Source organism: Gallus gallus, chromosome 26 (assembly GCF_016699485.2).
Source record: "Gallus gallus isolate bGalGal1 chromosome 26, bGalGal1.mat.broiler.GRCg7b, whole genome shotgun sequence".
Lineage (NCBI taxonomy): Eukaryota > Metazoa > Chordata > Aves > Galliformes > Phasianidae > Gallus > Gallus gallus.
In genome coordinates, this window is record NC_052557.1 from 4,982,567 (window position 1) to 5,007,217 (window position 24,651).

The 24,651-nt window shown below is 53.6% G+C and overlaps 3 protein-coding genes across 19 annotated transcripts; all 3 read right to left on the reverse strand.

The window, feature by feature from the left end:
- Positions 1-326: 326 nt before the first annotated feature.
- GASTL (gastricsin-like) lies at positions 327-5,202 on the reverse strand. Of its 2 annotated transcripts, none has more exons than XM_040653042.1 (9): positions 4,505-5,202; positions 2,861-3,014; positions 2,395-2,512; positions 2,176-2,294; positions 1,591-1,790; positions 1,376-1,498; positions 1,106-1,250; positions 781-879; positions 327-640 (listed from the first exon to the last, which is right to left on the reverse strand). In XM_040653042.1, exons 2-9 carry the CDS (start codon positions 2,975-2,977, stop codon positions 488-490), a joined length of 1,074 nt encoding a protein of 357 aa, XP_040508976.1. In that variant the 5' UTR covers positions 2,978-3,014; positions 4,505-5,202; the 3' UTR covers positions 327-487. The 2 variants fall into 2 exon arrangements, with proteins under 2 accessions (XP_040508976.1, XP_425832.4); XM_425832.7 differs by lacking the exon at positions 4,505-5,202 and adding an exon at positions 3,352-3,454.
- Positions 5,203-5,318: 116 nt separating this feature from the next.
- Positions 5,319-18,196, reverse strand: PGC (progastricsin). Of its 2 annotated transcripts, none has more exon segments than NM_204877.2 (9): positions 5,319-5,624; positions 5,776-5,874; positions 6,141-6,288; positions 6,529-6,648; positions 7,236-7,435; positions 7,762-7,880; positions 8,117-8,234; positions 8,703-8,856; positions 9,086-9,159. In NM_204877.2, coding segments are annotated over 9 exon segments (1,170 nt in total). In that variant the 5' UTR covers positions 9,142-9,159; the 3' UTR covers positions 5,319-5,468.
- FRS3 (fibroblast growth factor receptor substrate 3) lies at positions 10,918-24,142 on the reverse strand. Of its 15 annotated transcripts, none has more exons than XM_046904310.1 (8): positions 23,061-23,623; positions 22,778-22,886; positions 21,920-22,056; positions 21,610-21,698; positions 20,899-21,085; positions 18,761-18,922; positions 18,059-18,216; positions 10,918-16,436 (listed from the first exon to the last, which is right to left on the reverse strand). In XM_046904310.1, exons 4-8 carry the CDS (start codon positions 21,673-21,675, stop codon positions 15,519-15,521), a joined length of 1,491 nt encoding a protein of 496 aa, XP_046760266.1. In that variant the 5' UTR covers positions 21,676-21,698; positions 21,920-22,056; positions 22,778-22,886; positions 23,061-23,623; the 3' UTR covers positions 10,918-15,518. The 15 variants fall into 15 exon arrangements, with proteins under 15 accessions (XP_046760266.1, XP_024999560.2, XP_046760265.1 ...); XM_025143792.3 differs by having other exon boundaries at positions 21,920-22,068; XM_046904309.1 differs by having other exon boundaries at positions 23,057-23,623.
- Between the last annotated feature and the right edge of the window lie 509 nt (positions 24,143-24,651).

Here is a 24,651-nt window from a genome sequence, read left to right on the forward strand (position 1 = left end):
ATAGACATGAGAGGGAGCCCCAGTCATAAAGAGCTTCTAAGAAACCACGCTTAGGGCTCCTGTGCTGGAGGATCTGCCTGCTCCCTGGTGCTGGCAGCTACGGAGCAGAGATGGCTATTGTGGAACCCCTCAGGGAATTCCTCTCCCCACATCTGTGCTTGGGGCATAACACCGACACCACGGGTATCTGAGGGTCCCTCCAGCAGGGGCTGGGCAGTGGGACACTCTTGCCATGCAGGAGCTTCTCTTGTAGCAGGAGGGGCTGAGACATGCGAGCCGTCAGCCTGCGCTCTGCCACCGCCAAACAAACTCAGCTCGGAGAGCGCTGAGGCTCTGCAGTTTATTTGCAACAGGAGACTGAGAGCACAGCCTTACACAAAAACCTCGGAGAGACGGAGAGCACGTAAAGGAACATAAAGGCCCATAGGAAACCCACAGCAAGGCTCGCTCAGAGCAGGAGGGGGCTGCGTTTTGCTGCTCCACTCCTCTACACCGACTTGGCGAAGCCGATGCGGTTGTACGCCATGTCGAAGATGGTGTAATACTCCTTGAGGAAGACGTCACCCAAAATCCAGAGCGGCTGCCCGTTCTGGGACGGCAGGTAGGTGACTTCGATCCCAACGGTGCAGTACCCATTGTTCTGCAAGGGGAAATAACGGGGAGTCAGAGCCTGGGGAAGCACCTGGACCCCACAGCTGTGCAAGGAGGGGAGCATTGCTGTTCACCCAGGAGCACTGGGCTCTCTGCTGGACCCCTGGGACCCAGGAGTGTAATACATACTTTGAGGACGTAGGCAGAGGGGGACAGCGGGAGCCGCGCCCCACTGATGATGAAGGTGATGGTAGGCAAGCTGTTGATGTCATTGCAGTCAACTGCGTACTGTGGAGAGAAGGTGATGGGGAGGTTATGGCTGGAGCAGCACGGGGAGCAGCACAGGCTGTGAGGCACAACACTTCCTGAGGCCCCAGCCGTGCCACATCACATCCCTGCTTCACACACAGCACTGCTCCCTGCAGACACCATCTGAGTTTTGCAGGATCTGTCCAAACCCAAGGCTCACAGCTCACGTAGAAACCCCACCCTGATCCCAAACGCCCCTCCTTACCCCATAGCTGGTCTCCTGGGCGCCCACAGCCTGCAGGAATCTGCTCAGGTACTGCTGGGGCACAGTGAGCAGGAACGTCCCTGTGTCCACGATGGCCTGGCAGCCCTGGCTGCACCAGCCCATCACTGACTGTCCGATAGCAAACCTGAGTACAGAAGGGTGGTGGATGTCACTCTGAGCCCCCACTGGGCACAGAACCCACCTTGGCCGGGTCTGGGAGGCCGGCACCTGAGGCTGCACACAGCTCCGTCAGGGATGGATGCAACTCACTCATCAATTGCCACCTGCCAGTAAAGCTCCTGGGTCACTGGTGCCCACACAACGTCCCCAGTGAACAGCCGAGAGTCCACTCCTCCCAGCACGAGCTCTCCTCCATAGTTGTAGGTGGGATTGCTGCATGAACAACGCAGTTAGAGCAGCAAGGAACCTGCGTGGGGACAGCCAGAGGGACGGCAGTGCATGGGGAACGTGCAGGTGGGCTTTACCGAGAAAAGTAGAAGCTGAAGATGGGCTGTTTGAGCTGGTTCTGCTCCAGCATGCCTTGCAGTGGGGTGGGAGTCCCTCCAGCTGCAAGCGCAGGGTAAGCCATCCCCATGATCCCATCAAATTGGGCGTAGTAGAACGGCTGGGTGGGCTCCTCCCTGCTTAGCCCAAACTCCTGGTTTTTGACTGTGATGGTCTGGATCTGGAGGGAGAGGGAGCACTGTGTCAGCCTGTGCCCTTGTGCAAAGAGTGCAAAGCCAAAGACTGCAAAATCAAAGAGTGCAAAGCCAAAGAGTGCAAAGCCAAAGAGTGCAAACCCAAAGAGTGCAAAATCAAAGAGTGCAAACCCAAAGAGTGCAAAGCCAAAGAGCACCCTACAAGGTTGTAGCTGGTGAAAATGTCCCTGGGCACCTTGCAAAACTATTGGCAGTCATGCAAACCAAGCAAAAACCCGGCTAGGTAACCGAAGGGAGCAATAATCACTTTGCACTGTTTCTGCCCATCTCAGGACCTGGTTTGCACCATGCTGTCTGTACAAGAGCTGCCCCCCGCTACCCCCAGGCAGTGCCCCCCAGCGGTGCACCCACCCGCAGTGTGTCGTAGCCCAGCAGCACCGTCAGCGTCCCACTGCCGTAGGACAGCGTAACTCCCTGCCCGTTGTTGATGTAAGTGGAGGATGTGCTGGGGTTGAACTTGGCATGGTTTCCTGCGGGAGAGACGAAGTGATAGAGCTGCTGGGGGTGCTGTAGCTGTGGGGCTCACAGCTGCTCGGGGGGGATACATGGGGGAGGCTGCGTGGCACCCACCGCATGCTGGCATGTTGCAGAACGTGGAGGGCACCCACAGGTTGGAGGAGCCGGTGTCGAAGAGCACCAGGAAGTTCTGAGGGGGGGTCCCGATGCTGATCTCCCCGAAGTAAGAGGACTGCAGACAAGAGGTGGGTTATGTCCATGACGGGGCTCACCTCCACCTCCCCACCGTGCACCGCATCCCGGCACCTTGCAGCAATGCTGGGGATCCCCTCACTCTTAAGGTGACAAAGTGGGAAAGGGACTGAGCGATCCACTCCCAAATGAAGCGCTATTAAATATTTCTCGTGTCCCATATAGAAAACCAGACCTTTTCAGGCAGTCGGGGGAAAGCTTTGCTAAACTCTAACATAAGCTTAAAAAAAGGTCTGAGAACAAGAACTGTTCCGTTCTCGGAAGCTGGGGGGCAAACAGATCGCTCTGACAGCGGGAGGGGGGCAGGGGTAGCAGTGAGAGGACTCACATCCAGGTGGGAGGCCATCGGCTCGTACACAACGTAGTTCCTGCTGAAGTGGTATTTCTTAACTGGATCGTGCTTAATTTTCTTCAGGTATTCGTCCAGCACTCCTGCCTCCCTCATTTTCTCACGTATGGACTTGCCTTTCTTCAACTTGATCCTGTGCGGGGGGATGGGGGGGTAGGGGGGAGAAAAACAAACACAAACAAAATAAAGCAGGAAATGAGGTGATTTGGGCATTTTCAGATGTCCTCTCCTTTGGGTTCCCTTGCGTCCTGCCATGCCGCGAGTCGTCTGCACACCATCTCTGTGCCAGGGCCACGGCCTGGGCTGCTGCTGGCATGGCCACGATGGGTTCTGGAGATGCACGTGGCCAGAAGCACCAAGAACACTGCATCCCCGAGCAGTGCCCCAGGTGCAGCACACACATGTGAGGAACGCAGCCGGTCTCTGCTCCCTGAGCTCCCCCCGGCCCTGTGCTTCTCCAGCACACGCACCTCACCAGCCCCTCTGTGAGCTGCAGACACAGCACGGCCAGCACAAGGCACTTCATGGTGCAGCTGATGGCCATAGTGCACCCGTCCGGAGAGCTCAGCACCCGGCTGAGCCGCCTGGCCCGGCTGCCTTTATACCGGCACGCACTGACCGCCTTATCTGCCTGCCTCTGTTTTCCATTACCTCTGTGTGTAACCCTGGCTTGAAGGGTTTCTTTGTGTTTTGGACCACGAGGAACTTGAGAAGTTTTTGTCGTTGGTGGGGCACCCGGATGAGAACAGAGCACCTTGCACCTTCCACAGCCAAATCAAAGTGCGGCCACTCGATAAGGGCCGCCCTTATCAGAGCAGGGAGAGGAGTTATCGCACTGCCAGCACGCTGCAGCGCTATCTGGATCCTTCCAAATCGCTTCAACCTTTCCCAAAACAAAGGCGCTCACAGCTCATGGCGCGGGATGGAAACTGGCTTGCAGACGGACCCAGCGCCATGAGGACGTTGGGGCGTGGAGGAATGGATGCTGGGGCTGAGACCGAAAAAAGCCTTCCATGCCTTGCTCGGTGCCACTGCTGCAGATGCGCCCGCAGCACCTGCCCAGCAGCCATTCACAGAAAGCCCGGGGTCAGAAGGGAAGATCCCCGTGTCCCAACCCCTGGCCCACTCCACAGCACTCTGCACCCCATGGGGGCTCACTGCTGCCCCCCAATAGCTGCCGCCCGCCCTGCACCGCTAGCACTGCGCTCATCCCACGCTGGCGCTTTGCACATCTTATGCTCCCTTGGGAGCGCCAGGAAGTGTGTGTCCTTTGCTGGATACTGAGTCTATAATAAAGCAATTATCTTGTTTGCTAGCAGGATTGATAGAAAGATCAACTTATTAAGATTGGATAAAAGGCAAATTCTGGCTGAAAGCAAAGAACAGTTATCAAAACGTCAACATACCGCGTGTTATCTGCAGGTCCCCACAGGGACTCAGGCTTGCCAAAAGACAAAGGAATAAGATGCCCTCTATAGCACATGCAAACATGCTACTTCTGTTTCCTTTTGACCCCCAAAAGTTAAACAGCATCTGTTTGCTAAGGCACTTAGTCCAACAGGAGTCGGGGAATTCCAGTCTCTACCATCAGAGACAGCGCATCCTTGTAGGGGCAGTGCTCACCTGCTCTGCTGGGCATGGGCACGTGTTGGGGCCGGGCTCTGGGCACGTCCCGCTCCTCCTGTTGCGCCAACAGACCGAGCAGCTCTCAGGAGAGCAGTGCACCAGGCTGCAAACGTCTCTGAAGTGGAGTCCAGCCTCCGCCTTGAGCAAAGGCATTCCCAAAGACATTGCAGTCACTCCAGATTTCTCGGTCTGCTCCAGGCTTTGTCCTACCATGGCAAAAAGCACAGAGAAGTGACTGGTGCCAGCACCAAGGCAACAAGCCACCCCTCTCCTGGGCCTCTTGGACACAAGATATTGCTCTGAATCTCAGCAAATGGGAGCATGGAACAAAGGGAGCGTGAGCATGGGGCTACTCAAACGAGCACTGTGCCAGCTGGAACCTCTCCCAACGGTGCAGACCTCCATCTCCCAGACACTGAGCATCTGGGCAAAGCCTGCCTTCCACATCCCCTGGGATTGTGCTGGGAAATCTGTAGCCAGAGAGGGCAGGGATATCAGACCTATGGAATGAGTAAAGATCAAGCATTGGTTTGCCTAGCACCTGGCTGCTTTCAAACATTGTTTTAGCTACGTAACACTCTTGTGAGTGGTTGAATGTTGAGTTTGCTCCTGCTACAAATGGACTACCTGCAGCAAGCCTGGCTGTGTCCTCTGCTTTTACCCTCTCTCTTTTATTATGTTTTGAAGGGGGAATATTTTCAGCCTCGTTTGGCTTCATTTGTACCAGGAAGAAAAGAAAAAAGAAAAAAAAAAAAAAAAAAAAGGAACCCACACATTGTGAAATAAAAAAACCACAAACTATGCATGCTTTATCTTATTTTCATGGCTCTTTTATTTCTTCACAGTACAGTCTGGAAAGAAACCCATCTTCAATGCAACGATTTTGCAAGAGAAGGGGTCTGGGCTCTGCGGGGATGGAGGCACCCCAGTGCACAGAGCTGTGGCACAGCACCAGGGCTGCCTACACAGCAGTGGCAAAGCCCACCTGGTTGTTGCCCATGTCATAGATGGAGTAGTAGACCCTCAGGAAGACATCCCCAAGAATCCAGAGGGGCTGCCCAGTCTGGGAGGGCAGGTAGGTGGACTCAATCCCAACAGTGCAGTAGTCGCTGTTGCTCTGTCAAGATGGAATAACCGTGTTGGAAAGCTCTGGGTTGCACAGCTCCAGCCGGCACCCTCCAGCTGTCCCCAGCCCCTGTCCCCCTGGTTGCTCTCCCTTAGGTCTCCAAGGGCCAAGGGCACAGGCCAGGCCATGGGGGATGCTGTACCTGGAGCATGTAGGCAGAGGGAGGCAGAGGGAAGCTGGTGCCACTGATGACGAAGGTGATGGTGGGCATGTACTCGATGTTGCTGCAGCTTGCCACGTACTAGGGAAAGAGAAAGCCACCACTGGTTTGTGCCTGGTGAGTTCTGCCAGCGACCCATGAACCCAGACATGCACATTTTATGAGATGCATCGTTTCCTCTGCGGGGATTAGAGCAAAACCATCTTGGAGGATTTTTCCAACCTCAGTGGTTATGCGAAAATGGATTTCCAATGCTCCTCCAACCCAAGTGCTCAACAGCAACTGCCCACCCGTGACAAATGCATCCCCTGTCTCTCTCCCCTCGTTTCCCAGCCCACTCTCCCTACCTGGCCGCTGTCATCAGCTTGAGCTCCAATGTACTGCATCAGCTCCGTGAAGACCTGGTTGGGAACGGTGAGGAGGGAGGTTCCCGTGTCGACGATCCCCTGGCAGCCCTGGCTGCACCAGCCACTGCTCTGCCCACCAACGGCGAAGCTGTGGGTAGAGAAGACAGGCAGCTTGTGAAACTCCTTGCTGCTGCAGGAGGGATGCAGGGCATGGTGTATGAGGAATGTTTTCTACGGTTATACATCAGCATTGCCAAGAATAGCCCCCAGAGCCCAGAAAGCCTGAGATTTGAGATCCTTGAAGCCACCAAATGTGACAGAAAGATTCCTCTTGTGGCTGCAGATCTAAGAGCTGGTGTGGAGGAAGCTGGAGAAAGTGACACTTTACTCTTCGATCCCGATCTGCCAGTAGGTGGTCTGGGTGACAGGAGTCCAGGTGATCTGCCCCGTGTACAAGTTGGGGTCGACGCCGCCGAAGACGAGCTCACCACCTTGACTGCCCTCCTGCCTGTGGGAGGAAGGCACAAGTGATAGAATCATAGAGTCATGGAGTGTTGGAGTTGGAAGGGACCTCTAAAGGCCATCCGGTCCCACACCCTGCAGTGCACAGGGACACCCACAGCTCCATCAGTGCTCAGAACCCCATCCCTGTCCTTGGGGGGTCACCAGGGATGGGACATCACCACCTCTGTGGGCAGCCTGTGCTGTGCCACACTGCCCTGATTGCAAAAGACTTTGCTCTGATATCCAACATAAACCTCCCCTCTTTCAGTTTGAAACCATTTCCCCTTGTCCTATCACACAGACCCTGCTATAGAGTCTGTCCCCCTCTTTCTTACAGCCCATTTAGATACTGAAAGAGTATCTAAATAGATAGGGTAGATACTCATGGGTATCAGTAGAGATTGACAGCCATCGGTACCAGCTGGCATGCCAGTAAATAGAAGGGGTTGGGCAAACAGGAGAGCAGGAAGGAAGCATCAGCTGACAGGCTCTCATGAAGGTTTAAACAAGAAAAAAAAAAAAAAAAAACAGAAAATTCCTGGGAAGCACAAAGGCAGCACAAGGTGGAAGGAAGAACGGGAGCATCCCTACCCGCTCAGGTAGAAGCTGAAGACGGGGAAGTCCAGCAGGTTTTCCTGCAGCATTTTCTGCATCACAGTGGTGGCTCCACCGGCAGAGATGGAGGGGAAGGCCAACCCCAGGATGCCATCAAAGGGAGAGTAGAGAAAGCTGGTGCCAGGCTCTGTCTCGCTCAGGCCGAACTCCTGGTTTGTGATGGAGATGCCCTGGATCTAGGGATGAAGAAAAGAGGCAGAGCCGCCCTGAGAGCACAGCATGGAGCACTGTGACCCACAGGCACAGTAGGACACCGGGCCACGCAGTGGGGCACCAAGCCAACACGGGGCTCCATGCTGCAGCTATATGTGTACGCATCAGAACAGGGGACTGAGTTAGAGCCAAGAACAAAGTTCCCCTGTTTTGCTCCCAAGGGAACACCCCCCCAGTCTCCAGAAGTGATCAGCCCATGTTTTCCCAGGTGCGTGCCCTCTGCATGCAGTTCAAGGCTGCAGGGCAAAGTTGGGGCACCCCTCACTCCCCCACCTGCAGTGTCACTCACTGTCACTGTGTCGAAGCCAAAGATGCCAGTGAGGCTGCCGCTTCCGTACTGAAGGGAGAAGAACTCATCCTGAGTTGAAAATGTGGAGGACTCGTTGGGGTCGAACTCGTTGTGGTTGGCTAGATTGGAAAATCAAAGCAGAACAGTAATGGTTTCATCCAAGGGGCACTCAGCCAGAGGCTGAACGGCAAGCAACAGAGGTTCAGAGCAAGCAACAGGGACCTGCAACCAGAGCATGCACGTGGGCTGCTTTTGATAAAACAACTGGTAATCGTTGCTTATGGTAAATACAACAGTGGCAGACAGAAGAACCCCTGCTGCCCCCCTCTGTGCACCCTCCTGCCCAGGAGCTCACCGCAGGCCTGGCTCTGGCAGAGCGTGGAGGGTACCCACAGGTTGGAGGAGCCGGTGTCAAAGAGCACCAGGAAGTTCTGCGGGGGGGTCCCGATGCTGATCTCCCCATAATAAGACATCTGGAGGAAAAGGGATGGTTTTTACTCCATGGAACTCCTCAGGTGTGCATACTACGTCTCAGCCCGTGCAGCACAGGACTGCAGGTTCCCTGGGGCTGCAGGGTTTGCCACGTTCCTGCTGTCCCTTTACAACAGTGCTGTGCACTGTGCCCTGAGCATGGCACTGCTCTCTGCTGCTTCTCCCACCAGCACAGGCACGGTGCAGCAGCTGTGTTTACAAGCAGCACAAAGGCACGTGGACCCTTCCTGCAGTGCCACTGTCAGTGTATTTCCAAAACAGAGCACACAGCTGAGCAGCTCCATCGGCACTCACACAAACAGCCCTCTTTTCCTGCACGGCCACGAGAACAGCTCTTGAAATAAACCATCGGTTCAAGGTCTTACACTGAACTTCCCAGGCTTCTCTATTCGCATCCCGTTCCTCCTGTCTCACCTCCCCCTCGCTGTTCCCAAGGGATGGATACTCACATCCATGTTGTTCGCCAGGGGCTCATAGGCAGTGGCGAAGTTGCTGAAGAACTTGTAGGCAGGGTCGTAGTGGCGGTGATTCGCCAGGTAGTCGTGGAGCACACCGCTCTCCTTCATCGCCTCCCTGATGGACTTGCCCTTCTTCAGAGGAACCCTGCAGGCAATGAGCAGAAGCCATCAGCTCGGTGTGATACGAAGCAAGTTTCCATTTCTCATCGCACTCCCTTGTTTTTGCTCTGTTGGTCTTTTCTCCCTCCCTGCCCTGCCTGATGCCCACCTGCACGCAGGCCTCGCTTAAAACCCAGCGCTCCCAATGCACGTTTCACATTGCCACCCTCTCGACTTGCCACTATCCCAGGGACAGCCAAACCCTGCCCGCTCACCGCAGGATCCCCTCGCAGAGGTGCAGGCACAGCATGGTGAGGATCAGGCGCTTCATGGTGAGCTGCTCTCGGAGGCCGTCCCAGTAGACCTCTGGAGCTCCGCACGCGTCCTTATGTACCCCACCACAGCCCCTGTTGCCTCCACCAGTGCCATGCACGTGGCCAAAGGTTATCACCGCAGCCCAGAAATTGCCAAGCAGTGCTAAGGAATATCTTGGAAACTCTAGAGTCAAATAGCAGCAGCAAACATCGATCTGTTTGCGAGCTATTCCTTGAAAGAAAAAAACAGCCAATAAGAGTGACCCTTTAAATTAACCCAAAGTCCTAAGAGTCGAGTTCGCTGCTGCCCAACTCCTTTTTGACTTGATAGGGTTATCAATAACTCCCTCGAAAGAAGTGGAAAAGATTTCATTGTTTTTCAGGAATACAATGGAAAGAATAACACGGGTTATCGGCAGCTCTGTTATCTCCCGTTTCCATTCCAGTTCTCACCTCCTGTATTTTTGAAAGCCCCATAATGACCCTGGAGGAAAGAAACACAAGGGCTTGGGTTGGAAAGACACCGCACCCCAAGGCACGCTCCCTTTGGAAGATGCAGACAGCTCTACTGGCTGCTCTTAGAGGCACTCTGGCTGGGAAGGGTTAACAGGAGGGACTTTCAAAAGGCAAAACATTAAACTGTCCCTTTGCACAATGAGATCGCAGCGGCCGTACTCTGGAAAAGCAGGCAGATCCACTCTGCACAGAGCAATGGCAAAGTCCATGGGATGGGCCAACGGGGTTGGTGCCCTAGGAGATCTCACTGGTTCAGAAACTCAGCTGCCACATTTACCTCTCCCTGCTTCAGAGGTGCGGGGGCTCAGGGAAAAGGACACGGCCGTGTGGAGCTGTTGGCACCATTGGCCCTCTCCTCCTCGGCTGCACAGCTTAGGAACACACTCCATGGCAAACATTGTGTGTTCTGCCTTACTATCAGAAGTACAAAATATCTTTCAGCTCAAATGTTATCTTATCATCGAGGTCTGGCTTCAGCCCTTGGCCAAAACAAGGGGAACAGAAACAATGGGATTGACCGGGGGCGCCAAGTGACAACATTTCCATATGGACTGGACTGGTTTTTTATGGAACCTATATCTCATATCTCACCTTCAGAGCCTGTAAGGACGAGATAACGGGCCCAGTGTCTGCTCATGGTGGAGATGCACAGTTTACTGCCACCTGTAAAAAAACCCAACCGTACTCTAGAAAAGAGGTTGGCTGCGGGTGGTGTGCCATCTCCAGGGACAGCTCAGAGGGAATTCCCCCCTTTGAACTGTGACCGTGTTCAGTAATTGCCACTTTGTCCCCTTCTTCTTTTCTGAAGGCTCAAGCCTTTTCTGAAGGCTCAAGAAGCATCATCTGGATTAGGAAAAAAAAAAACTCAGAGCATCTTAAAATTAGAGTTTGTAATACCTATTGCTTGTGGGTCCTTGTTTGTTTCTAGTAAGAGGAAGGAGGAGGGTACAACTCAGAACAGCATGCCTGGTAGCAGTAGCAGAGGCTACTTTGGGGTTATGCACAGTTTCACAGCTGGTAAGATGTCCAAACCCCCCAAATTCAGGAGAAAGCTGAAGATCCTCAAGGCCAAAGCAGCCTGATGCAATGTGCCCAACACAAGGAGACTGCCTGGGGGAAGGCAGCAAGCACTGCTCCAGTGAGGTCCACAGGGAAGTCCAACTTCACACCATCCCACACCCCTCCCCCGAGCTTTTAATTTTAAATAAAAAGTAAAGCTTTCTTGGAAATGTGACAATTTTCCTCCTTGCAACACGCAAAATAAGACACGAGTGCTGTTATCGTCACCATATTCCATTTATTCGGTATACATTTGTAGTGCACGTTAACGTAAGACATGAGCACTCCTCAGCTCACATAGCACTATTGTTCTTCACCTGCGAGGTTACACCTGGATGAAATATAGAGACTGGATGACACCCACGGAGATAAGCTGAAGAAGCATGACTGCAGTGAGATCGGCCCTCCGGGCACAGCAGCCCCATCCCCAGCCCTGAAGCACCGCCATTTGTCTGCCATGTCAGAAATGCTCAGAGACAGCAGGACGGGTCACAGAGAGGGGAAGCACAGGGGAGAAGAGCTCGTGAGAACGCAGATGCATCCGGGCCTTTCGACTTCAAAATCGCATTCACCGATGGAAGAAAAAGAAGTACTTGAGTTCCCTTCTTTAGAATTAGCTTTTTGCTGCGCCTTGGCCCGTACCTGCCAACTTCAAAGCTCTCCGGATTTCCCCTAATGTATTCACCTTCGGTCCTGTTTGGGAACAGGAACCTAAACCTGTTCTGCTGCCTGAGCACGGCACTCCAGGAGGAGCCACGCTGCGGGGGAAGGCAAACTTCAGCCCCCCCAGAACTGAGTTTGGCTACAGGGTTGGAACCTGATGATCCTCGGGGTCTTTTCCAGCCCAAGCCATTCTGTGATTCTATATGAGGCAATGCATTCATTAACAACCGCTCGTTAATGACGCTTCACAGTCAAGGTACAACCCAAGAAGGGCTAAGCAGCATAACACAGAGGGACAGAAGAACGACTTTGAGAGAAGACATCTGAGAACATACAGACGTAGTGCTGAGCCCTGACTGGGAGCTCTCACTCATACATCAAAAGCATCACACCAACGGCTTGGTGCCTCTTCCCCCATTTTGCCACAGCGATGCCGAGGCACAGGGAAAGGACACACAGCGCCCACAGGCATGGAGCAGAACCAGAGCTGGGAGCACTGCTGGGATGGGGCTGTGGGGCTCGGAGGGACGCAACCAGGAACACGGACAGCGGGAGCTGTAGCTGGGCTTGGGTTTCCTCCCAGCGACCAGCATGGCTTCAGTAACAAAAATAACACTTAGTGCTTCAGTAACATCTGAGACATTCAAAGCTCTTTGAAAAAATATTCATCTTTTAATCCTCAGCCTCTCCTTTGCCACTCTCTCTCTGTAAGGCAAAAAACAGCTCACAAATAACCAAGCTCCTTCCCTAGGGGGAAAGGCAGGCACGTTGAACGGGTTAGAATTAAAAAAGAAAAAAACCAAAATGAAAAACCCTCCCACGATAAAAGGCAGCTGAGAGCCGTGAGAAGCTCCGTTCCTCCCAACAGAGTGGGGAGAGGGCTGGGCAGAAGATCTGGGTATGCAGTCCCCAGGGAAGAAATACCAGGGGAGAAAATCTGCTTGGTTCACTCAAAGCCCAAGCGGGAACCACTCAGCCCTGGGTGAATCCCTCAAGCTCTAAACCAGACTTACAGATGCAAGCACTGATGTAAGGCATGCTGCCCTGGGGAGGCCATCCTCGCAGTGAGGGATGGAGCACGGCCAGGCCATGGGATGCTCATCAGCTGCCCCAGGTTAAGTTTCCCATTCAAGCAGGCACTCCCAGACCTATCGGTGTGCACGCGCCGGGAAAGCCCAGCAAACCTGCACGTAAGGCTTAAAGCAAGATCTGCCATACCCACCTTTGCAAAGTGCTGTACAGGTACAACGTACTTCATAAAGGTGATTTTCAACCGAAAGAAACTAGTGAGGAGGAAGGAGCCCACAAGGCTACGAGGAGGGCTCTGTGCTGCCCACCACACACATTCGAGGACTGAAGGAATGAGACAGAACCAACCCACGCCTCAACCTCCCCCTGCAGCTGCTACAGCTCTGACCACTAGAGGAAGCTGTGACACCGGAGAGCCGCTGGAAATGCTGGGGAGAAACCCCAACAGTGACACTCCTGGAACTGCGCTCAAACAACTCGGGTCTGTTCCTGCACTTTGCAAAACAGAGGGTTAAGAAGTTAAGAGAGAGTCCCGGTTATTTAAAGAGGACGTTGTGAAGTTTCTCACAAAGGCAAGAAAAATAGAGAAAATCACGTGTGAGCTCCCAGCTCCTGACAGGGCTGCATGCTGAGGAGCACAGAGCAGCACGGCTGGATGCTCTCAGAGCAGCAAGTGCAGCAGCAAGCAACGTCAGCTCTTCCGTACAAATGAGACAAGGGGGTTATTCTCCTCCTTTGGACAGACGTAGCAATGCAGGGGATGCTGTTACGCAGCCCTTGCTGTGCGTGCCCTCCTCACCTCTCCTGCTTTCGATATCCCCGTGAGGTTTGGGGGCTCTGGATTTGCTGGGGGAAGAAAGGGAGGCCCGGGGCAGATGTGAGCCATATTTTGGAGCACACGTGTCTCGGAGCCCAGCAGCACACCCCTCGTTGTACCCCATCCACAGCCCTGGCCCTGTCATCTCACACCACAGAAGTGTAAAATGTTCCACCCTTCTTCATTGGTCTGGTAGGAGCACTTTGCATGGCATTTCTCACCGGGCTGTGATGCTGGAAATGCAGGTTCCTACTGGAACCCGGCTCCTACTGGTGCTGCTGGAGCCACCCCAGGGGGTGAACTTACAGAGCAAGAGCTCTATACTTACAGCGTTTTGTTAAAGCTTTATGCAGTTCACTTTTTTTGTACGTATTCATAAACAATTTCTTCTCTCACGTCTCCAAATGAAAGTTAGAGAGATTTTAGGGGGAAGCCCATTTTCCTTCAAAGAAAGTCATTTGGCATAATAATAATGCGTCCCTTTGGTTTCCTTTCAGTTACAAACCACATAAGGGTTGGGACAGAGAAAAGAATGGACAACAAGAACTTCCTAAAAAAAGGGTAAGTTGCTGAATTTAAGCATATGGGGCACTTTGGATTTGTAGTGCAACAAACAGCAAGGTGAGGATCCCACACTCTGCAGACACGGGTATGGCACTGTGCACACTTCTGTTGCTTTTCCAACTGCATGGCACTGCCCTTCCTCCCAAAAGTGCCACCTTTCAGTACGACCTGAAGGCAGCACTTAGAAAAACATCAGGAACATGGAACCAGGGTCTGTGCACCTTCGAAGCAGGTGATGACCGCGTGGTGTCCTCCTTCACAGCAGCTGCTCACCGATTTCCATGCTGAAATAAGGAGGGCACAGGCAAGATGGGCGATGGGGGCAGTGGGACAACCTGCTGGGTGCAGGGCCTCTCCACTCACATCCCAGGGCAAAGAACACAGAGAGCAGAGAGGTGGGACTCCAAAGCGACTCCAGAGCAGTTCTGTCTCACAGATACAGCCCAGAGGCAAAAAGTAATGCGGGGAGGGGTTAAGCTGCAGATGTGTCACCACACAGAGGGGTGCGGAGGCATGCCCTGCACCAGCAGAGACCCAACACAGGACCTCACGTGGAGGTCTGACAGCTCAGCTTCAGTGTCAACAGAAAACTCCACATCAAAGGCCACACATTTACGGAAATTCAGCCCTTCCCAAGTCTGTAGCTGTAGGAAACAAATGACACATTCACCCTAAACAGGATCAAATATTTCTCATGGACCCGGCCAGGAACGTGGGTGCAGGCAACCACTTTGATAGTGCTCCAAGCCTGGCCACCTCACACCCACCCGCCCTCTCTGCAACAGCGAATCCCAGTTAAAAAACACTGAATCACAGCTGCTCTTTTTCCTGACAGCGGCCCTACAAAGCCAGCAGCTCTGCTCAGACAGCCCAGACTGAGGGCACACGAGCACATGTGTCATGATGGCACCACTGCTGGCCATCGCCACCGGGATGCAAAAACAACATTTAATAAATAAATAAGGGAACAATCGGACAGTGTTTCTGAACAGCCCCCTCCCAGAAATCCAAACTGGGAACAGTAACATCGAAGGCTTCTATACCCAACCTACAGCCCCTCACAGTTGCAGTCTGCCCCTCCTCTTTTTAAGCAAAGTATCTTCGGGAAATGAGGTTTCTGTGATCACAGTGTTTGTGTCCATGGCTGTCTGTCCTCTTCTATTAGTTTCTAGAGCTGCCCAATCTAAATCGAATCTGAGAAAGGGACAGAAGTATCAGAAGCTTCTATGAGCTTCAAGAAAATAGTGCAGAAGGAGCAAGGAGCAAGTTGAGGAGGGAAAGACTGCAGCATGAGCTCCCATGTTGTGAGGGACCAGAGAAATCACAAGGCAAAAACTGACTCTGGGGCAGCGAGATGCAGTCAGGTCTCCCCAGAGAAGATCCCAGGCTGCTGGCACTGCTCACGGAGCAGCAGGAATCCAGGAGGGTTAACGCTGTTGGAGGTGGTATCCATGCAGTGCCAGCGCCACCACGGGCACCCTCAGCCCCTCGTGCCAGAAAGAGAACGTAACTTCCAGATGGCGTCTTTAAACATCCCATAAGGCTTTATAAAACAAACCGCACAGGAGACGGAGAGGGTAAGACAGACAGATAGAGCAGCATGAACACCAGCTGTAGGAGCCATCCCATAACACCAGGTAATGGGGTGAACGGGGAAGCAGAAGGCAATGGTGGATGGAAGTCACACCGGGCAACACGCTGAAGGGTGGGTACCAAAGCCACAATGCAGTGCTTGCGCTGGGTCCCTTACAGAGGCAGGTCGGTGCTGTTGTGTCGAGTTTTCCTTGAAGTCCCATCGTCCCTCGGCCGGGCCCGCTGCAAATTGGACATGGCTGCTGTCTTTTTGAGGTCAATAACTGCGTAGGAGTCCGTCCGGTGCGCTTCGTGGGAGGCGGCCGGGCGGGCGCGGGAGGCCGACACGTTGGGATGGCCCTTGTGAGGCTCAGCCTCCAGCTCCACCTGGATGTAGTTGAGCTGCCGCGGCTGCTCCAGCCGGGGCCGGGGGAAGTCAAAGCTGAAGACGCTGGGCACGCAGCCGCGCTGGGGTTTGGGCAGGAAGGTGCCACGCCGCAGGCTGCTGCCCCCGTGCAGCGCGGTGCTCTCCGAGTTCATGTAGTTCTGCAGGGGATCCTCTTCTCCGGCCTCGGGATAGCCGTTGGGAGAAGGCGTCAGGGCGTCCCCAGTGTGCTCCTCACCCCGGCGGAGCAGCTGGCACTCCCACACCGGGGGCAGCGATGGCAAGTTCTCATAGTGCAGTAATGCAGCTCTCCGATGGGAGCAGCTGGACGAGCCCTTCTCCTCATGGGGGACCTTCACACGCCCGCCTCGGCAGAGGGATGAGGTGCTCGGAGGCAGCAAGCCGTTCACATTCTCGTAGACGCACTGGGGTGAAGGGCACTCATCCTCGCGCTCATTGTTGTTGTTGGGAGCACAGAAGTGTGTCCTACACTCCCGGTGGTGCCGACTGATGCGCCTGTAGTTGGGTGCGGGACCTAAGACAAACTTCACCTCCCCTGGCTGCAGGAAGACCTGGGGATTGCGGTCTTCGAGGGAGCAGCTGCGTTTCCTATGGGGGAAAGGAGGGTGGACTTCAGGCAAGGAGTGCATACAATGTTGGCCCCTCAGCTCCTGATCACCATTGGCTGTGTTCACGTAGGTGTGGGACTGCAAGGAGAGAAGCAGAGGGACAGTGAAAGGAGAAGCAGGAGCAAAGCAGCTGTCAGCAGCTGAGAAACCAACAGGAAAGGCTGATGAAGCTGGAGATGAAAGACTTTCAAAAGTTGAAAATGTTTTGGGAAGCAAAACTCAAAAGATGTTTCTCGATTTGTGGGCTGATGGAGAAGAAAAAAAATAAAGGAGTCCAACTGCAGAAGGAACAAATAATCTATTTCACATTCGATGCATATGGCACAGAACAAAAACCAAAGCCACCTGCAAAGTATTTTCTCAAGCTCCTTATACTTGATATATTGCAGCACTCACACCCGCATAGGGCTTGTCTGACAATGGGTGAGATAAGATGGATTATGTAGGGAAAACCTCAAATTTTACAACTGAGAACAAAGAGCTGAACATCAAAAATAAAAATGAAAGGAATCTGAACTTGGCTACACATCTGCAGATCAGATTAGGGGATGCAGTAATAGCTGATAAGGCACTGTGACAGACTCACAGCTAAGTGCCACCGTCAAAGAAATGTCAAGCAAATGCTACAGGATCATAGCATCACAGAACAGCTGGGTTAGAAGGGACATGAAGGACCCTTCAGTTACAACCCCCTGCAGTGGGTTGGGTGCCCCCCACCCAATCGGGATGCCCAGGGCCCCACCCAGCCTGGCCCTGGGCACCTCCAGGGATGGGGCATCCACAGCCCTCTGGGCAGCAGTGCCAGGGCCTCAGCGTCCTCCGATCAAAGAATTTCCCCCAGTAGCTAATTTGTATTTCACCTCTTTCAGTTTAAAACTGTTCCCCTTTGTCCTGTCACTGTCTGCCACATAAAAGGTCAGTCCCCCTACTGTTCATAATCTCCCCCCAAGTACTGGAAGGCCCAGAACCTTCTCTTCTCCAGGCTGAGCAAGCTCAGCTCTCTCAACCTTTCTTGACAGCAGAGGTGTTCCAGCCCCTGAGCATCTTCACGGCACTCCTCCAACAGCTCCATGTCTTTCTTGTGCCAGGAGTCCCAGGCCTGGATGCAGTACTCCAGATGGAGTCTCACGAGGGCAGAGCAGAGGGGGACAATCCCTCCCTCTCCCTGCTGCCACCCCTCTTTTAATGCAGCCCAGGAGCAGTTGGCCTTCCAGGCAGCAAGCGCACACTGCTGGCTCATGTGCAGCTTTTTGTCCAACAGGACCCCCAGGTCCTTCTCCACAGGGCTGATCTCAGAGCATTCTTCTCCCAGTCTGTACTCATATCTGGGACTGCCCCAACCCAGGTGCAACAACTTGCACTTGGCCTTGCTAGACCTCATTAGGTTCATGTGGGCCCACTTCTAAAGCTTGTCCAGGTCCCTCCGGATGGCGTCCCTTCCCTCTCTCACATCAACTGCATCACTCAGAGATCAAGGAAACCAAATCAGTCCACCTAAATAGAGTGCCTGTTTTAGGGAAGCATCAGAGCTGAAGTCCCTAAGACCAAAATGAAGCAAAAGAGAAGAAGAGTGGCAAAGGTACAAGGATCGCTTGAGCTTTGCTGGAGTAAGAGAAACCTGGAATTGCACGGAGCTGCTGGCAACTCAAACTTCTTTTTCATTGCTTGGAAACAGGAGAATCTGGGACATTTGTGTTTACCTGATCGTCAGGCCCAATGAGGGCATGAGTAGAGTCTTCACCCACAGAGGAATGCCTCAGGCTGCTGATGGAGGGGTGGCGGGCTGCCAAGTATGACAGGCTTTCTCCGGGGAAACTGTGGAATCCATTGGCAAATCCTGGGATGGTGTACCCCAGACCTGGGAGAGAATTACAACAGAGCATTGGTCCAGGGCATAAAATAGCTGACTGCATTTCCACAGCGAGCTGGTCCCTGAACTGCACCCTGCAAGTCAGAGTCAGCTTGTCTGGAGAAGATTCCTATCACCAAGTGCCTCGTATAAACACAAGGGCTAGGCCCTCCTGTTTGCATTTATTTAAGCGACTCCTAATGGAGGCAGGAATTGAGCAAACCTGAATTCCAGACCTGGTTTCCTTTGGGAACCACCTGACCCCCGTAGGTGCCACTTAAAAAGGCCTTTTGGCAGAGCTCCAGGCGAACACAGGCTGAAGGGTGACAACCCGGCTGACTACTGAAGGGCTTTTTTGTTGCTGTTTCCTTGGAAACAAAATACCACACTGCAGACAAGTGGGGCCTTAAAATAAACACGCTGTATGGGACTCACACGGGCATAAAGATACAGGTCAGCAGCAAGGCAGCATTTGGGAAATATCTGTGGCCCGCAAAGGGCAGTTTTGTATGAGCAGCAGCAGGAATTGCCACATGGGCTGAGGGAGACTTACTGGTGGGGGCCTGGGGGGTCTGGGAGTGCTCCCTCTCTGTAGGGTGACTGTCCCTGGTGATGACAACAGGCTCTTCCACAGTGTTGATGCTGTTACACTGCATCAGGTCCTGGAGTAGATTGAAGATCTCCTCTGCTCTGGAACACTTGAAGGCAAAAATCCCTGCAGGGTAACGAGGAAGAGGGTCGGAAAAGCAAGAAAGCAATTCTGGCTTTAGCGAGGGGATATGTAATTCTGGGCTGTAAATGAACTGGCAATTTTTATTTCTTCTATTGTGTTTAACATAATCAACTCCTGAAACACACAGCCACACGAGAACAACTAACGTCTGAGTGGATTATTGCATCAACATCACCACACAGTGCCAAGACTGCCATCTGGCCAAGCAGTGCACCACTGTAAAAACACAGAGCACCCCAATTATCTTCTGACACTCGGCGCTCCACGAGCAGAGGTGTGAAAGATACAAGCTAACCGGTTTTGTTTCGTCTCTAATCTTCTATTTCAGTTCACTTGGCACACCACCCAGTTCTCATTGCCAGGGGAAGGGCTTTCCAGGGACTGGTGGAAGCTGAACTGGGCCCTGTGGGGTTTCTATGTGAGAGAGGAACAGGAGCGTCCTACTTCAGAAATGCATTGAGTTGAGCAGTGTGTCTCCAAGCAAGCAGCACAAACCAGAGCTGGTGTGTGCAGAGCTGAGCAATCCCACACTGCAACACACACACCACACACGCACAAAAGCCATAGCAACGAGGATGGCATGGCAACAACAGCTGCTACTCCAAAAAATAACATTCAAAACATTCTGACCGAAACACAGCTAGATCTGCCTTATGTAATACAGCATCAGGAAGGGATCCTCCAAATGAAATTAACTGAGAAGAAAAATATCTCCCAAGGAAGGGAGAAAACTCCTCACAACAGTGTCACCCCTCCGACTTCTGTCTGCATTACAGCTGGTGAGCATGTGTCTGCAAAACACGTTCTAACACACGAGGGGCAAACAGCTCTGCTTTACCTACCACCCCTGCCTGGGCCTAAATAAAAACAAAACACACTCACAGCAGAATTCTTAACCCTAGTCCTGCAAAAGGCAAAGCAGACAACCAATTCTCACTGCCAGCGCACGATTCCAGAAGAGGAAAACCCCAAATATTAAAAAGGATCATATGGCACTATAGTGCAGTCCTTTACATAGCTCTGCAGTCACGAAGAGTCCTCGTGGATAAGGAGGAGTCTACACACACATCAACAGAACGAGGAAACAAACTCCCTCTGCTCCTTGGATGCGCACACTAAGAAAGTGCTCAGCTCTTTAAAAGCAAGAGAGGCAGACTGGGAAGGGAACTAACAGGCACCATAGTAAAACCATTCCCAGTGCTGCTGATGACTTGGCACATACCCCTGGGTGACTCACTTCCCTTTTCTGTGCACAGCATCCCCCTGCATAAAAATCAGTAAAACACAAAACTCCTTTTCCTTTGCATTACAAAGTGCTGCCAGACACAAAATAGAAAGCATGAAGCAGAAATAACACCAACCACGGCAGAGAGAATGTGCTGCAAAAACAAAGCGTGTTTAAGCAACTGCTGCTACTGATGTACATTTGAAAGGTCTGCAAAATAACCAAATCTGAAGAGGGGTCTGGGAAAAGGTGCAGCTGATGTCCTTTCAGTTTATTCCCAGAGTTAAAGGATGCTCAACAAAGCTCTAGTCCTGCAAAAAGCACTTCCAAACACCACATGAAACACAATGCACAGCTGTGGGTTGCTCGGTGCCTGGTACCAAGCTTGGAGCTGGGCTGTAAGGAACACTGACATTAAATACGTTCCATCTGTTGGAAACTTCTTGAGCTAAGCCTGGTTCACCAATTACCTCCTAAGTGTCCATGCACTACAAGATGAGACTGCTAGACTTACACCCAGGTTCTGAGGCACAACCACACTCCCATTAGCGTTTTAATTGAGAGTATCAACTGCATGTGCATGCACACAGGTATTCTGGGAGCACCAGAGGCTGCAGGAACACCCGTTGGTTCATCAGATGCAGGAATGTGGGAAGCCACAAGCAGCAGCTCACTCCTGAGAAACCCTGGAGAAGCCCTGGAGCTCCTGCTGCAGGAAACAACCAGCACTCACCCTGCCCCGTGTGGCAGCGACGGCCACTCTCGAAGGAGAAGAGGTTGGAGTCGTAGCCATAACGGCGCAGGCAGAGGTAGGGCCACCTGACTGCATCTCTCTTGTGAGTGTGCAAGATGAGCTCCGTCTGCGTCAGCTCCATAACCCCAGATCCCAGCTCGTTGCCTTCATCGTCCACGTTCGTCACCTGCAGGAGCCACGCAGCTCACACCAGGAAGCTTGGTGCATTGAGGAAAGGGGAAAAAAAAAGAGCCCTCCCACAAAGATACTGTAATTCCCACGGATTCCCCCATCATTTCCTGAGATGCCTTTTTCTCAGCTGAGAGCATGAATTCGCTGCTGGCAGAAAGCGCAGAGCTGGCAGGCCTGGAGATATGTGCTCAGCAGTTCAGCTGATGTGTCTCAGCACAGACACTGGAACACAGCCCTGAGCAATAAAAGGTTTCTCTCCAGTTCTCCATTTCCTTGCTCAGGCTGAATCTCAGCGTAAGGGAAATTTCTATTGCAAATACAAAAAATATCTGCAGCAGAGGGTACTTAATAAAAGAAAAAAAAAGACAGCAACATATTTGCAAATCTTATCAAGCGAAAGACTTATCTGCAAGAGCAGTTTTTCTTTGCTTTCATGCCTAGAGCCCAACCCACGCTGGGCTTTCCTAGCAGTCAGTGTTGCCACAGATTCTATAATGGGGATGAAGGTCCAATACTTACCTTAAACTTGGTGGGGTGGTTGTCTGGGATGCTGTCTCTACACAGACAACTGCAGCAGCTCCCCATGACGGCAGCAGGAGAGGTAATCCCTGGGGGAAAGGACACAAAGCAGAGAGCAATCAAATTTTCAGACCAGTTCCTCCCAGTCCCTCCCACCGTGCAGCATTTACAGCCCATACCCTCCTGGGTGCCCCTCATGTGGCTCAGCGTGTTTGGAACTCAGATGTTTTTTGCTTTGAGAACTTCACACTGCATTCCCCAATGAATGGACCCTGTGCAATATAAGCCTAATTAAAAATAGCTTTCTTACCATTAGGCAACTGGTTGTTTGGGTTTTCTGAAGGTGAGAAAATCCCACTTCCACTGTCCCTCTATGTCCTTCGGGACTTCATGGTAACCAGGTGTCAGCATTGCCCAGAACACGAGGGAAACAGCCCCATCTTCCACCTGGCAAGAAAGCTACAATTCAAGAGATAAGAAAAGGGAGAAGAATAAGCATGTGGGGAAGGGATGGTGCTAGTGAATGTCTCCTCAAACATCACGGGAAGGAAAAAGGCACACTTTGTGTTCCTCAGTGAATACAGATCATAGTTCTGCTCCTAAAATGCACAGCACACTTCAAGCAAGCATCAGACATTCAGACACACACTTTGGATGGCCACTGCAAATCATCCTTCTTTGCCATTTGTTCCTGTTTTTTAGCAAATGTACGGCGCTGAGAACTCAGAGCAGACACTGGAGATGAAAGCACGTGCATCCCAATGGGCAGAGACCAGCAAGTGCCCTTAAATACGTAACTTTGGAAAAAAACACATCTAGAGAACCTAAAACTAAGAGATATTTGACTTCTCAGCTTAGGGATTGTACCCAGGAGCAGATGGAAGGGCAGAGAGCAGTGAGGACTCAGAGCATGTGACATCTGCTGCTCAGGGATGGGAAGGTGTCTTCATTTGATGGAAGGTCCTTACAAGTCAGAACAAGCAGCCCTATCAACAACTGAACACAACCGTCGATCTATTTCAGACTTTGAAAACTACCAAATGCCAAATAACACAAAAATCCAGCTATCTGCTCACAGTCAGTGAGTGCAAGCACCAAGCACACAGGAGTTACACACCCAGCAGTGAGAAAACAGGGCAACTCTGAATCAATCCTAATAGATACACACCCACTCCGGAGCACTGGGTTCAGCAGCAGGTTAACGCAGGAGGATGTCACGCTTTATTTGGCAAGCACAGCCAGCAGCCTCTGCATCCAGGGCCTTATAGCTACCCAGCCTGGCACCACAGCAGCACATACAACAAGAAGGCTGTTGGAAATCTCCCGCTCTGCCACACCGGAATCCACCTCACCAGTCCCTCCGAGTCAAACAGTGACTCCTGGGGCCACATCCCTGCGCAGCTGCAGAGGCTCCCCTGTTTGGTTCTCACACCAAGCCACAACCTACCGACCTTCCCTGCAGCTCCACGTCACCCTGCCTTAGCTCCGGCCCTTCAACACCTCCCTGCTGCATCCACATCCCGCAAAGTCCTCTAGTGGAGGAAGGCTTGGCGTGGGGCAGGCTGGAGCTGTCAGCTGCTGTCACCCAACACATCGCCGCCGCTCCGCATCCCGGCACTGCGTGGCTTTACTCCTCACCGACCTTCAGCACCGATCGCCGATCTGCAGCCGACTCCTCAGGCTGGGCTCTGGGGGCCTTTTCCCGGGGGCTGCCATCCCATCAGTTCTCTCACGGAAACAAAAATCCCACAGAAAATACATTATCCTCGCCCTCTCTTTCTTCTTTGTTCCCCTCTCCCTCCAGCGCTCCCTCTGCCCTGCGAGGGCTCTGGGATGGACCCTGAGAACTTACTGCAGCCAGCATGAGGGCGACGAGAAAAAGCAGAGGGGGATCCCATCAGTGCAGGGGTGGCTGGGGGGGCACCAGGCTCAGCCCTTCGCTCAGCCCCGCTCCCCCTCCAACCCCCGTAGGGCTCCACGCAAACACAACGAACACCGGAACCCGGCACGAGGCGGGGGGGGGAGGGGGTGGGGAGGATGGGGTGCAGGGGGCAATGGGGCAAAGGGGAAACGGAGGGAGGACAAAGTGCCAACTGGGGGGGGGCGGGAAGCAATCGGGGGAGGCTGAGGGGGCAGGAGAGGGGTCCACGGGGGGGGGACGAAGGGGTTATTGAGGGGGGACACAAAAGGGTTAATGGAGCGGGAGGACACCGGGACTGTGCAGGTGGGGCGCCGCGGGAGGGGAGGGGACGCGGCACGCCGGGCGGCGGTCTCAGAGCGGCGCGCTGCGCTTCGGGACGAGGCCCGGCCGTGGGTCGGTACCTGAGGCGCTGCCCGGCTCCGCCATCCGGGAGCTGAGGCCCGGGCCCAGAGCTACACGCCGGACCCGGGCCCGGCCCCTGCCCGGCCCGCGGGCTCCGAGCTCCGGGTCGGGGACCGGGACCCGCCAGCGCCGCGTCCCCCAGCCCGGGCCGGAGCCCGCCGGGAGCAGCGAGTCCGCCGGCCGCCGCCTAGAGCGTCGCGCTGGGAGGACCCCGAGCGGGCGGGCACGCGGCCGCCAGGGGGCGCGCGAGGTCCGCGGCGCCGCGACCGCGTGGGCGGGGCTCGAGGGAGGGGGCGGGGTGACGGTAAGGGGGCGTGGCCGAGAGAGCCGCGGGGGGCGGTGGGCAGCGGGGATGAACGGGAGGGGAGTGCTGGGGGATGTGTGGGGCAGAGAGCTCTACTGAAGGGGTCAGTAACACAGAAAAGGTTTTAGGGGAGTCTTGGGGGCAGGAGAAGATTATAAGGGAGCGATGGATGGATGGGTGGGGTTGCTGGGGGGACTCGGAGGGGCTCCGTGGAGGCAGGAGCTGCACAGAAGGTGTCGGTGGAGCTGGAGAAGTCGGTGCCGTCCCACCACGCGCGCCCGGTGCTCGGGGGGCCCTGTGGTGTTCCCAGGACAGTGACTCCAGCCGGTGCCTCCTGCGGGACCCCCAGCCTGGCAGCCCGCCGTCTCCCTGTGTGGACTTTGTCCCTCCCCCCCCCCATGCAGCCGTGCTGGCG